A 14398-nucleotide genomic window follows, 5' to 3' on the forward strand; every position below is an offset into this window, starting at 1 on the left:
GTGGACTGGGTCTGGAGAGTGAGTTACAGCGTCATATGGAAACAGGAAACATTAGTAATGGTTTGTGCTGGAGAAACAGACTCTGGCACGCTGCATATTTCAGTTGCTTTGAGACCTGGTTCTGTTTTACTGATTCTCCTGCTAAAGTAAATAAACAGATTTCCTTGTGTTTGCAGCAGTTTTCTTGTTTAACTTGCTGTGCTGGTATGAATTCCATCTCCATGTCTCTTCTTCTCCCCAGTGGAGACCTAAGTGTGACTGGCAGTGCTCACTGTACCTTCAGCGTGGCCCAGAAGGCCATTGGGAAGGATGATTTCACTCAGATCCCGGAGGGCGTGAACGGAGTGGAAGAGAGAATGACCCTCATCTGGGATAAAGCTGTGGTGAGGATTAGTTAGGTTATTTATTTTGACATTTTAAATGAAAATTGGACAGTAAAAAAGGCACATGAAAATGTATTCTTGACTTTTATTTTCATCTCGATTTGCTTGCTTTCTACAGTTTCCCCTGAGGAAAATCATTGATTTTCTGTGCCATAGCTTTGTTTTAAATCAGTTCTCTGCTGTGTTTGTTCTGTCCTGCTCAGTCTGTGCTCTGATCTTCAGTCAAATCTACATCCCTCTCATCTTTCTGGTCTATTTAAAAAATATATATATATTTTCACTTTTTCTCTTACATCTCTGCTCTCCTCTACATTTTGCTGTCATGTTGTCACTTTCTCTACTTCGCTTTCTCCCTTCCTTTTCTATCGCAACATCTGTCTTTTCTCTCACACAGCACACTACCCTAATTTTTCCTTTGTCCTTTATTATTATCACTGTGTCAGTATACGACTAACATGCAGCATTCTTGTCCTTTGCTGTGGACTGCAGTGCTGGCTATAAAATGTCAGTGGGCCTTTAAAAAGTAAAATACAGTCTCTCTTGGACTGACTGCTGGTAGGTGTATTTTTTTTCAAATCTTGACAGAGTCAGCATATCTGTGTCGCCCTGCTTTCAGTCTTCTTCTAAGCTACTTGCCTCCTGATGACGGCTCCATATTTACCACGCAGACATCTTCCATAATGATGGACTGTTTCTTAAATATCTTGGGCATAGTATCTGATATCAGGCCATTTTTAACTGACCATTTCATCAGCGGAATTAAGAAAATAATGGTGTTCGAGGTTAAAAAAAACAAAAAACTCCACGGTGTACCTTTTAAATGTTAAAAGAAGAATTTCAACGAAATCTCATCGAGCTAGAGCGCCATCAAGTATATCCAAGTATATCTAGAAGCAAAAGTAACAGGGGTTCAAGATGATAGGGGACCATTATGACATTTTGCAGTAACCAGTTGCCCTTTTTTGAATAATACTTACTATTCCCTGTATATGCTTGTTTTGCTCTCAGACTACAGGTAAGATGGACGAGAACATGTTTGTGGCCGTCACCAGCACTAATGCCGCGAAGATTCTGAACCTGTACCCTCGTAAGGGTCGAATCGCTGTGGGCTCTGACGCCGACCTGGTCATTTGGGACACAGACTCTATTGGCACCATCACTGCCAAGACACACAACTCGGTATGTACACAGGTCAAAGTTTGTATTTCTACGTATTATATTAATCTCTGTTTTTTTTCTTTTGTCTTCACAGTTTCACTTCACTTTTGAGCTGTAAATGTGTGGGGGTTTTTTAAGCTCAACATTTAAACAAGTGAAACTATATTGTTGCACAACTTCTCAGTAAAATTTACTTGGTCTACTTGATTTAATGCAACAGCTGGTGAAAAAAATGCTGTTTGATGGGGTGTGATTTCTTCAGAAAATTATTAAGTAGAATGTGACATGAGATAAGTGTCTGCATCTATTTATGTGCAAAAGACAAGAAAAAGAAGGGGTCAAGAGAAAGAGGACATTTTTGAGCAGCTTCCAGAAAGCTCTCCCTTCCTCTGAACGGAAATGAAGTCTCAGTGGATCTTCTCTTCTAATTTGAATCACACTGCACTAGCCACATGATCAGTACACAATGTAAAGTTGAGCCCTACTAAATCTACAAAACCTTGCAATGACAAAGTCGTGATTTAGAAAATGAGGGATCATTCACATCCATGAGTTTAACCAAATACAAAAAAACATTCCAACAGTAAATATTGTCAAAAATGTCCCGTACAGTCGAATATAGTTAATCAACAAGGAATGTAAGTGCTGTATAATCAGACGTATTTCCTTCCTCTATATCACTTTCACTGGAACAGATCATCCAAAATACAGTCGTGATTGGAAAAGTGGGTTTACACAATGTAATTTATCCCACAGGATTCTCTTACAGTAAATACTAATATTTCAAATACTTTCTTAAAACTCCAGAGATTTTGGACATCTGTACACACCACATGTTGGAAAACAACTTATCTCATAAGTAGAAAACAGCTTAGGAAGAAGATTTGATTTCATGGGAAAGGTCTCGCTCAACATCTGAATCAGAACTGCTAGCCGCAGCATGGACTGCATTTAGTCCATCTTCACCCTTTGCAATACACTTTTGCTTTTCCTATTTTTTTCTGTGACTATGTTTTTGCCATAAGGTTGTCAGGGTTTGAAGGAGACAACTATTGATCACAGTGAAGAGAGTTTTTATTTAGTATTATTTGGAAAGAAATCTATTGACCTGGGTGTAGATTAGCAACAAAAGTGTAAAGATGAGCTAATTTCTGCGAGCGCTGTTTACCTTTAACAAAGTGCATCATGGTGAAAATGAATTTTTCCTGTTGTAATGTTACTTTTGTCAAAGTCTGTTGAGCTGAGTTTAGCAGCACTAAAACATTTTGTATCGAAAAATGATCGGAACATGAATTGCAACTAAACACCAGCTTCCGTGAAATTTGTATGTACATATTTTGTCACTTTTTTTTCCACATAAAACGAGTATACAACTGTCGGTGCAATGTGACTCAATAACTTCCTGAAATTACACTCTGATATTATGAAATAGCAATTTTAGACTTTCGGCTGAGTTAAATATTAAAAGTGAAACTACAGTAGAAACATGAGAAACTGTTTCTATGATTTCAGGTGCTTTTTGTCCTCCCTCATTCACACTAGGTCTAAGACAAGGGCTTCACATAGACTCATACAGTACACTTGATACTTGTGACTGCCATTTTATAGACATCGGAGGATCCCATACTAACCGCTCAGCAGCAGAGGAAGTGTCCACACAGGAAATGAAGGGCTTTACCAGCCAGGGACAAATCCTGCTTTTACAGAAATACTTGAGTGGGGGAAGAATGCATTTAGTAACAACACGTGTGAGTTCATTTTAGGAATGATGAAAAGAAACTTGTAGATTTAAATTTGCTTTGCCTGAAGGTTTAATGGCAGTTGTTTTGTTGGAGAGATGAGGGATTTTGTGGTCTCTGCAGATGCAGGACACACTGAGACGGAGAGAACTGGACTAATAATATGCCTTCTCTAAATGTGGAGTACATCCACCCAGGACCAGTGGCTTCTTGCATCATGATGTCACCTTTTCATTTCCTGTTGGTTGTCCTTCCAGTTGAAATAGCAAAGGAGGAGAGAGGACAAGAGTGCAGCAGCTCCTAGTTCCAATAAATCCTCCTTAATGGATAGCCTGATGCCAAACCTAACAGGAGAGTCCCTGTTTAACAGCACACTGTGTTGAGGAATGCTCTCCCCACACGGTGCTGTGTCTTAGTTTGTTATCAGTGAGCCCACATCTGGTCTGGATTGCTTACTGTTGATATTGTAAAATTGAATAGATGCACACAAGGATATCTGGATACATAGACAAGAAGGGGCAGCAACACTGAGACACACTCGCCCGAGTCATGACATCATGCTTGGCAGGCAGTAGGCTTTTAGTTATGTCCTGTTCTGTACTGAATTTGGACAGCAGCAGAGAACAGGGCCGTGTGCAGAGGAAATAAGCAACAATGGAATGAGGGGAGGGGACCATCACAGATCGCAAACATGTCAAGAAAAGAAAGGTGGCACAAAGGAAAATGAAGGGAAAATAAATAGAAAACGTGGTTGAAAAAATGCCAGGGATAATATAAATCAAGGAAGAAATGTTGAGGGATTAAAAAACTGAAAAACAAACCACTGGAGAGGAAGGGAAAGAAAGTTAGAAGTACTACAAAAAGCATCAGGGGCCAGCTGGATGATGGCAGCTGTTAGTACATGCCAAACAGACAAGTGTAAGTAACAAGGTGATGAATGATAATGAATGGAAGAAACAGAGTAAGGGATTATGAAACATCTTCCCACAGCTGTCTCTGATCCCTTTTTCTTGTTTAAAATCAGTCCTTAAAGGGAAGGTTTAGGATGTTTCAAAATAACGATCCAAATTGGAGAATTTGAGAACCTGAAATGAAAAGTATCTGAAAAGACCACTTTGTTTTGTTCTTTTTACAGTCAGTGGAATTATTGGAGTTTAAATTTTTGCTCCAACTTGGGTGTTATTTCAGAGCCCTATAACTTCTTAGCAGTTTTATTTGTATTTAGTTCCATTTTCTTTCATATTGAGTTATCCTTAAACACAGTGTCAATCTGAGAAACTTTGACACAATTGATTTTTTTAGATTTGATTTTGTTTTAGATATATTTTTAATTATTTTAGGATTTTTTTTTTTTTTTCATTCGTTTTCACATTTTAATTTCCACGCTCAGATTGTATACTTTTTTTTTTCTCTCTAAATACAAGTTTATACATTCTGTATATATTTTTCATAATATATAGTCCATAAATTATAGTCATAGTAATTGAGCCTCACAATTAGCAATTGGAACAGTCTACCCTCTTCACTAATATCGCAAATATTTCCCTACGTGTGCTTCAGGCTGCTGAATACAATGTCTTTGAGGGCATGGAGCTGCGTGGAGCCCCACAAGTGGTGATTTGCCAGGGTAAGATTGTTCTGGAAGATGGAAACCTTCATGTCATCTCCGGAGTGGGACGCTTCATTCCTTGCTCTGCCTTCCCTGACTTCGCCTACAAGCGTGTTAAAGCCAGGAAGCAGGTAAATAGAATTTCCTCTCTTCAGTTTACTATTTACAGTTTGGCAGCGGTCATTATCTTTAAAGTATGTAGTGATCTGTTTGATAACAACATTTTGTTAGATGTTTGCTATGAACTTACCCATATAATGTTTAAGGTCTAAAATCAGCTTGAAACTCAACTCGGTTGTTGAAAATATAAAGTTTTAAAATACCCATATACCGTAGGAACTTTTCTCTGCAGAAGGTTGATGCAGAAAGCCATTTTAGTCTTCATCACATGATGAATTGTGTAAAATGCACTGCTTAAAAAAACACCAGTGACCTCATAGCACATAAGGTGCATACATAAATGCAAACATGATGGAAGTATTCGGTGTTTTAAATACACTTGTCAATGGATCCATATAATGGCGTCAGAGACGATTAAGGAAAAAAATAAGAGAAGGTTAAATGTAGTAGTTAAGGCCTTCTGGATTGTCAGTGAAGAAATACGAAAAGTTCGGCTGAAGTGGAAGTTAGAATTATGAAGAGAAAAGAGGGCAGGGAGGAAGGAGGCAATGAAGTGGGATGTGGGGGGGAAACAGTAAGTCTGACATCACCCTCCAAGGTTCAGCCTCAAATTACTGGCTGCACTTAATACACGGTAAGGTCCATACAGTGAAGGTGGTCGAGGATTTGTCATCCTGGCGAGTTTGGATTTGGATAACTATTTCAGAGACCTACCACATACAGTAAAAGGATTACTAATGGTATTAAAGTTCCAAGATGAGTCCCAAAGTTACAATTTACTAAATTCTTGTGAGACTGTCATCAAAGCAATTTAGAAATGTTTTTATTACAGGAAAGGTCACAAGGTAGCTCAGGGGTTTACAGACTTTCCTCAACCAGGACTCCCTGGTTGCTTGGCAGCAACACATTAACCACAAACCTCCAGGAAACTAAGTCTTTCAGCTAAGCTAACCAGCTACTCGTTGTGGCTTCATATTTATTGTACCGACATGAGTGATATTGTTTATCTACCATCTCTTTTGGCAATAATGTGAATTATATATTTTTGAAAAATGCCTATTTATACCTTGTATGGATGGAAACTAATGGAAGACTGGTCAGTAATCAGAGGAGAAATATTTTAAGTGTACGGTGACATGAATTGAAAAATGAAGGTCAGACCTTAAAGAAACCAAAATAATGGAAAATTAGATGAAATATGTCACAATGCACTCATGGTCATTTTTCTGAAAACCTTACAGGTCAAAAACGTTTAAGGTATTCATCTTTAAAAGCAAAAAATAACTAATAAAAAAACAAAACAGTCATAGCTCCTGGCTAATACATGGTCCCATTTAACCATTTGATTTATAACAGCTTTTACTCAAAACAGACCCTTCTTTCTGCTCTCTTGCCATCTTTCTTATGGCCCTAGAAATCTCATCGCCCAACAATTTCTTAATTCGCAGCTGGCTGCTGATGAGAAAGTGGAGTTGTAGTAACAGTGTGCTGTTTGTCTTGGTAGCAGTCGCTGTTATTCTTTCTTTATTCACAGATGTCTCTTTTTAACTCCTGACAGAGCCTACCAAGATTCCACTGCGTCACGCCACTGACAGACATACAGACAATGGCTTGTTCCCTAGCATCATAAAGTTTCAACTTGATTCGAAAGCCTGTATTTTGTATAATGTATTTTGTGTCTCTGGTTCTAATCGATGAGAAGTGTTTGATTATGTGTGTGTGTGTGTGTGCGTGCTTGTGTTTGAATGTGTAAATCTGGAACTGGTTCTCGGCAGGAAAAAAAGGCTCTTAGAAAAATGCATATATAATTCAGACGGTTATACAAACAGCCATGTAATACCAAACATGTGTGAACTTGTTTTAAATGTAATCCTTTGTTAATCCCTTTTCTTTTTGTGTGTCCTGTAGCTGGCAGTCCTGAGGGCAGTGCCCAGGGGAATGTACGATGGCCCAGTGTCTGAATTCTCCCTGTCCCGCGGTGGAACCCCCTCGGCCTCTGCACGTACCTCTCCCACCAAACAGCCCGTCAGAAACCTGCACCAGTCTGGATTTAGTCTAGCAGGTAACCCTGCACCATGCGGTGAGCCCAGCCCCTTAATAGAACAAACATCGGCCTACTACCAAGTCCTTTTCTGTTGCTGGTCTGCAGTGATTTACAGACTGTATGTACAACGAGCGTGCATGTGCATCTCATATCCCTTTACCTCAGCTACTATTTCATGCCTTGACGTCAGGTAACAGTCGTGTGATTTTTAGCATGCGTCTACTTCATGCATGATTCATTCATAGCCCTTGGCAATAAGGCTCAAGTCTGTAAAGTAACCGAATAATCTCTCATGATCTTGTTTCATACGTTATGATGTGAAAAGTATGGCATGCATTTGTGGGCAGTACATCATCCTCCTTCGTAAAATAATTTACACAGTGTTTATATGACAATTTGTCTGTTTATGCATGTCATTAAGTTGGCTGCCTTTGCTCCTTTTAGTTATAATGCAGACCCCATTAAGTTAAATTTAGATACACTGTCAGTTAGAATCATCTGGTTTTCTGTTTTTAGTTTGGCGTGCTTTGACAAGAAGTTAACATGGCCTTACATTAAAAGCATACAAACTGTACATTTTTACCTATAGTCATCGATAATAAAATATTAGTGCTGGGCAGTATACCAGTTTATCCAGGATACTGGTTTATAATTACCATACTGTATAAAATTTTCATATTTGACTCAATGATGAAACAAATGCTGCAAGTATTTGTGAAGCAGCAAAATATACACATATACACACCACCCTATCATAACGTTGCACTGTTCATTTCATTTCATAGCACCTGACACTTTTTTCCATTCTTCCCAAGCTGTATTTATGTATTATTTAATTTGATTTGTTTTGTGTATATAGTCTGTGTGCGTGTGTGTATTTTTTCATTCATTGCTCTTATTTGTTTTTCTAAAATACTTATTTTTTTATCCATCTTATTTCTTATACGTATTTGTACATTTTTCTCATATTGTGTGCACCTCTTTTTGTTTTTTCGATGCTGCTGTGACGACTAAATTTCCCCACTGTGGGATTAATAAAGTCTAAATCTAAATCTATAGAACTAAAGCTGTGTCCAGAAAACAAGTATTGCTGTGTCTAAATGCATGTAGCAGAGTGGTTTCACTGGCTTGCATTAGATCATAGGTGTGCCTAATAAAATGGCTAGGGAGTGTACAAAGCCTGTTGTTGCGGTAGTTTGTTATTTCTAATGCAGTTAGGTCATTCTCTTTAATGAGTCATCTTGAAAAATTTTACCTTAAATCCCCTCTAAATGATAAGCTCCTTCACACCTCTCAACTAAAATACTTCTGAGTGCTTGTTAGGGCACTGTGACTTCTAACTACAGCCTCCCTGATACATTGCGCCACAATAGGAAATTAAGTTTCCCCTATAATTACACTTATTTGAAGCAATTCTGGATGAGTTTTGGCTCGGGCCTGAAACACGCAGCATTTCCAGTCCAGGCATCTGGACACGGTCTGTTAAGAAAGCCTATCGAGTATGAGAGATCACAACAGTATTCCCCGTTTGACATCTGTTCTATTATGCAGGGATGCTGAGTGACAGTTTGATTGTGCCCATATGGCAGGTTAGCATTGGATTAGCTTAGATTCAGAAAACAAATGCAAGAAATTGCTTTTGTCAAGGTACCAAACAGTGATACTTTAGACACATGGTACAATCACAAAGCAGATAGTCAGTGTTTCCACTGTTTTACAATCAAACAGAGCAGCCACAGCTAATTCTGTACTCGCTGACGGACTAAATGTGTCCATGTGGAAGCTTAAATCAGTGAGAGTAAAGTCTACAAACTGGTGTGCAGCCTTCTGCCACATTGAGGATCCCGTCTTTACAAGCGTAGCTAATGTGTGATACATCATTGATGAAAAAAGAAAGTGACCTCCGCTGGAAAGAATTTCCTAATACATGAATTTAAAGGGGAGTAAGACTGGTCCTGGCTTCCCAGGCTTTGAAATAGTTCTGTGTTTAGGCATGTGTGTATTCTTGTATTTGTCAATGTGCTTATATGTGCATACTCTCAGAATGAGTCGCCGCACTACTTTAGTTTTTCCAGGACTACCACCTGTAGAGTTGATTTACTTGTCTGGAAGGAGATTGGTGTATCACAGTCTGACATCATTCTACTTTCCATTTATATGCTCTGACAATTTGTTGCCGCAGACACCCTGGCTCATCCTTTGGAAACACCATTCTTTATGTCAAACTAGCATCTTTTGTTAATGTTTCAGCCGCACTCGTACAGCACAAGGCCTGCTGAAATGTGCATTTCCCTGTCACGTCGAGAACACAAACAATATGTCATAGATAATAATGGGTCTTGAAAAACCTCTAGTGTCTGGAAAGTAATAATGTCAGTGTATGACAACAATTATTTGTGTTCAATGATGGCATCGAAGCTTTTAGGTGTAAAATTAAATCTGAAAGGATTGACATGTACCAGGACTAGTTTCCAGAAGAGAGAATAAGGAAGACCTCACATCACCTGTATCTGTATAGTCCTACTGTCTTCTAAAGGGTTTATTAAATCTGACATGGTGTCAGATTATAATTATTATATTTATATTATTATAACTGCATCCTTGTAGGAATCTCCTCTAAATAAAACTACATACATTAACACGTCATTTCTACTGCAGCAGTCTCTCCAGAAATATAGTTTACATAATTTAAAGTCATTTTATCCACTGCACTATGATAAATATATACCTTAGTATGATATTCTTGCACTATTTTGACTGAAATTTTGATTTTTAAGACATTTTATTTCTTATGAACACCAACGCATTTAAAACAACAGCGTGCACGACGGCTGCCATTCGTTTTAATCACGCTCGAGGGAGTGAGAGTTATGGTACTGGCATATGAAGTGCATGTGCACTTCACCATTAACTAATTAACATGCAGGTGGAGATATCAATTCAAATTTAAAAGCTGATGCTACTGAAGAAAAAAAAAAGGAGTCTATGGAATTGCATCCCTTCTCTCCATTACTTATCACTGTGTCCTCTGCAAAGACAAGACAAGACAAGATAAGTAATTTATGGAAATTCGATTTTGAATTTTAAATCATACAGTACAAGCGACCACAGTCTTTTAAATATATCTTTAATTCTCTCTCTTCACTGGTTTTCTGTTTGCCCTCTAACCCTCCTTATGACCTCATTGGTGTCTTTCAAAGTAGCTTTCTTTATCTTTCTCTCCTTTTCTCTCTTTCCAGGTCCTCCCACCCCAGATGACATCCCTATCAGGCCTGCTGGCCGCCGTATAGTAGTGCCCCCTGGTGGTCGTTCTAACATCACATCACTCAGCTAAACAGCAGGAGGACGAGGGGATGCATCCAGAAAACGACAACAGCCAGAGCGGGGGATTGAGGGTGTGAGGGAGGGAATAAGGGAGGATGGGAGGGAGGGAGGGGGAGATGCAGAGGACCACGATTAGTTAAAAGTAAAAAAAAGTTGAAAAAAAAAGCAAAACACTGAATCCTCATGCCTTACCTGTCACGATGCTTCTATGCTCAGATGAGAATAGTATCCCTTTTCCTGGGGAATTTGGACCAGAGACGAGTATTGGAGCAGTTTGGAATCACTACTAAAGGATAAAATCACCCCCAAAGCACATTACACATGACCAGTCTTAGCCTTACTACTTCTTAGTACCTAATGCATTACATCCACAGTGAAAACATGTTCACATGGTGCTTTGGTGATGGGAAAATCCACCACTAAAACTTCATACCATTACACTAAACCAAGAAGGAAAACAAACTGAGCTCTCAAAGGAAAACGGATACTGCTTTTGTCACAATGATGCAAAGGTTCTTTCATCCTGTTTGGCTTTCAATGTCACCCCCTTTTCAGTAGCCTGCTTTCTCCATAGTCAGCAAACCATAACACTAGGTCCCACATTAGCCATGTATTATCTTGCAGTACCATTGGTTAGCTCTAGGTGGCATTGTATATATGGTAGATGTAATGTAGCTTTGTGAATGATGTCGTTGCAGCCTGTTTGGGTTTACTGGACCAAGTAAAAGGTATTTATCAAATCTGAGAGCAGGAGGGCAGTTGGCTATGGAGCTGCATGGGCCACATTAACATGGGTGACGTGATCTGTGATCTTTCTGCCCCCCCCTGCCTCTCAGGTGTTTGATGAATACCATCCCCGTGATAAACTGTACTGATTATTGATGTTAAAAAAGAAGGAAGATCATCTGCTTAAGATAAGATTTTGTTTAGACGAAAGAATAGAAAGAAGAAATATTAGAAAGGATTTCAATATTCTTTAACCCCAAAAATGTTTTTGTCATTTTGTATTTCCTGCTCTCCTATCATTGCTGTATAAACACTTCAAGAAACTGTCCTTTGCATTTGCTTCTATCTTACTGGCTGCTCCTGAAATCCTGAGAAGGAGAATAGTCAAAAAAATAATTAAAAAAAAATAATTGCAAGAAGTATGAATTAACATAACTGTCCCTTTTAGCTCAACTATATCTGGTAATCTTGCAACCAAATAACAGAAGAGACTAAATGATTATGTAAAAAAAAAAAAAAAAAAACCTGCTTTCAGATAACAGCACTTCAGCTCCTGCTGTACTTTTTCACTCCTGACCAACTGGGCTTTCATTTCAGGACAAACGGAAGACCATCATCCCCTTTGTCATCCCAACACACCCCTCTAACGCAATGCTGATGAATACTAATTCAACATCAGCCAGAACATAACTGAGCCCAATTCAGTTGACCTAAAATACTCTGATCTGATTGTGTTGGAGGGCCTTAGAGCTCTTGTTTTTATGTCTCTGCTGTTTCCTGATAAGGCAGAGGATTGCAGTGCAGTAAGGGAAGCTTTTATTTTGTTCGTACCCCGTTGTGGGGGAGGGAGATGGGGTGAGGGAGACGAGTGAAGGGAGGAGATGGCATTTTTATTTGGCAGACTTAGGCAGGCACAAATGGTGGTTTGTTGTATTTATGTTAGTTTGACAACCTTTGTTACTGTTTTTATGTTGTTTCTTTTTTACTGTTGTATCAAAACCCAGAGATGGCAGGTTAAAAATACAGTGTGGTGTGGAAGTATGATTTGTTTCCTGAATAAACATGAGTTGCAACTTATTGACTGACATCTCTTGTTTTATTATCGACTAATATATCTCACTTCTGAACACCTTGCTATATCTACAGTATATTGGGCCAAGTGTGGGCAAATATTAACCACGCAATCTGGTGAAAAAAAAATAAGACTAAGGGTTCAAATTAATTTTTTTTATCATCAAATCTTGACAAATCTTTTAATAACCTTATTCCAAGTGGAAGAAGAGTTGTGTAAGGCATGTCATTTAACAATGTATTGCTAAGTGTTTGCAATGCAGAGAAGATTTGACATAGGTAAGTAGGTAGGTAGTTACTTTATAGCTCACTTACTTTGACTCCGTAAGGTGCACTTACCTTCTTCCTTTGCCAACATAAGATAAGAGAAGACTCTCCACGATTCTCATTCTCGCAGTTATGTGACACACGAAGAGAATGTTAGAATTACTCACATTAAGTTAAATAAAATTCTACTGTTTAAATAGGAACATGTTTTAAATACAATTACAAGCCTATAAGGTGTACATGATCACACAGTTCAAGTGCTGTTTTAGGAAATTTGAATTGAAGTAATGGCAAACAATTCATATGCTATCACATGGGTCAATTATTTTCCTGCAATATATATAGGCTCTGGTTACAAGACAACAAAAATAGGTTTTAAATTATTTTTTTTTAACCACATAATTCTATATTATGAAAGCCTTATCAGCTAATGTGACTTGAGTTTACACTTTCAAATAGAGCATCATCCCCTTGTATGCTTATCAATCATTATATTTAAAAAACAAAAACAAAAACAAACTTATTTTCTTAACCTTCCATAAAGTTACAGCTGCCTGGCTGCATGACTTCCTCATATCTGCAGTGAGCGTCCGGCTGTCTCTCCTGCTCCTGGGCCCCTCGCCAGGCCAGTACCTGGGCCCAGTATACAGGACTGCTGGACTAAACATGAACCCCCGAGGAATCGCAGATCGTTTGCTTGGTGCAATCAAACGCAAACCACTTTATTACTGTGAAGGTACAAGAGGACTTCTGTGTTCTTTTTGTTTTTTTAGCAGCACCATCTACTACAAGGGACAGCACAAAGTAAATGAGTGCATTGTCCACTAATTTGCCACAAATAAATGATTTTGGGGTGTAAACGACGTATCGTTGCAAGTTTGCTTTGTAGCTTGTCAGGGTTTGCGCTTCATCTTTCCCGCGTGGTGGAAGCGGAACTTGTAACATAATTGCCTTCGAACGGAACTTCCGGTTTCCTTCTCAAGTCCTGTATCTATTTACTTGCGTTTGCTATTTTGAGTGCATGAATGCGTTCACAACGACAAATATAGCAATATGCTGCGCGCTATGAGTACTCAGATGGTGTATTAATGACGGTAAAAAAAAAAAAGAAAAAAAGAAATAAGCATTAAAACCTGGACAAAATGACCCGCTACGTAGCGGAAGGGGAGGAGCCATCAAACTTTTCAAACGGCAGAAGGTAACGCGCATGCAAATTAGAGTCGTACACATCTACATTAGCGTGTTTATTTTGCCACTATACTGTTTTCTTATCGAAGCCACCAGTATGCTTATTGTATTTGAGAAAAAGAAGTACGACAATATGTTCATTTTTAAATAAGGTGACCAGATTTTTTTTTTTTTTTTTTGCAGCTGATACAATTAGCCTAAACGTTGCAGTCATCACTTCCGGTAGGGAAGTACACAAGGGCCAATTCCCTGTCCAAATTCAAACAGCACACAAGTACAAACATGTTGTATAGGCTATGTTAGTGTACTCAGCACCGTTCTTTTGAATACATTTCTTCTTAAACCCCACTTAGGCAGATTTTTTTCCTTGGGTAAAGAGAACAAAATCTACATACACTTAAGAGCACAGTTACGCGCATCTGAGTGGTGAAATGTTAATGCCAAATAATGGAAAATAACATGTCCAGCTATGGAAACATGGTTGCACCATTTGTGCACAAATGCTTTTAAATAATAGAGGCGTCCTGCTTAAAGGTTCCTTAATTTGTGTTCATACTGCTGCATTAGTTGTTTGTTGTTCATAACTCTAACATTTAAGCCACTAATGACGAAACCTTTCATAACTGTTCGTTTTTGGCTGGCTGTTAACTTGTGTCTGGCTACAGGATATTTATTTTACCTTATCAAAAAGGGTCAGCACCTGTGTGTGTGTAATGTAAACACAACGTTTCCTGCTGATGCTTAACAGTAAAAGGATTCCCACTGGCTT

At 38.6% G+C, this 14398-nt stretch overlaps 1 protein-coding gene across 3 annotated transcripts in view; it reads left to right on the plus strand.

Moving 5' to 3' along the window:
* The window catches only part of dpysl3 (dihydropyrimidinase like 3), a 40831-nt gene extending 28651 nt beyond the window's left edge, over nt 1-12180 (plus strand). For 2 of the 3 annotated variants that reach the window (XM_069145988.1, XM_069145990.1), the window contains exons 10-14: nt 242-383; nt 1392-1562; nt 4841-5020; nt 6918-7089; nt 10293-12180. In XM_069145988.1, the coding sequence (XP_069002089.1) occupies nt 242-383; nt 1392-1562; nt 4841-5020; nt 6918-7089; nt 10293-10387 (760 nt within the window). In that variant the 3' untranslated portion in view covers nt 10388-12180. The remainder of the gene's footprint in view (nt 1-241; nt 384-1391; nt 1563-4840; nt 5021-6917; nt 7090-10292) is intronic. The other variant, XM_069145989.1, reaches the window with a different exon arrangement.
* The last annotated feature ends 2218 nt before the right edge of the window (nt 12181-14398 follow it).

This window comes from Embiotoca jacksoni, unplaced genomic scaffold (assembly GCF_022577435.1).
Source record: "Embiotoca jacksoni isolate LCO1_2020_lvr unplaced genomic scaffold, fEmbJac1.0.p SCAF_13, whole genome shotgun sequence".
NCBI lineage: Eukaryota > Metazoa > Chordata > Actinopteri > Embiotocidae > Embiotoca > Embiotoca jacksoni.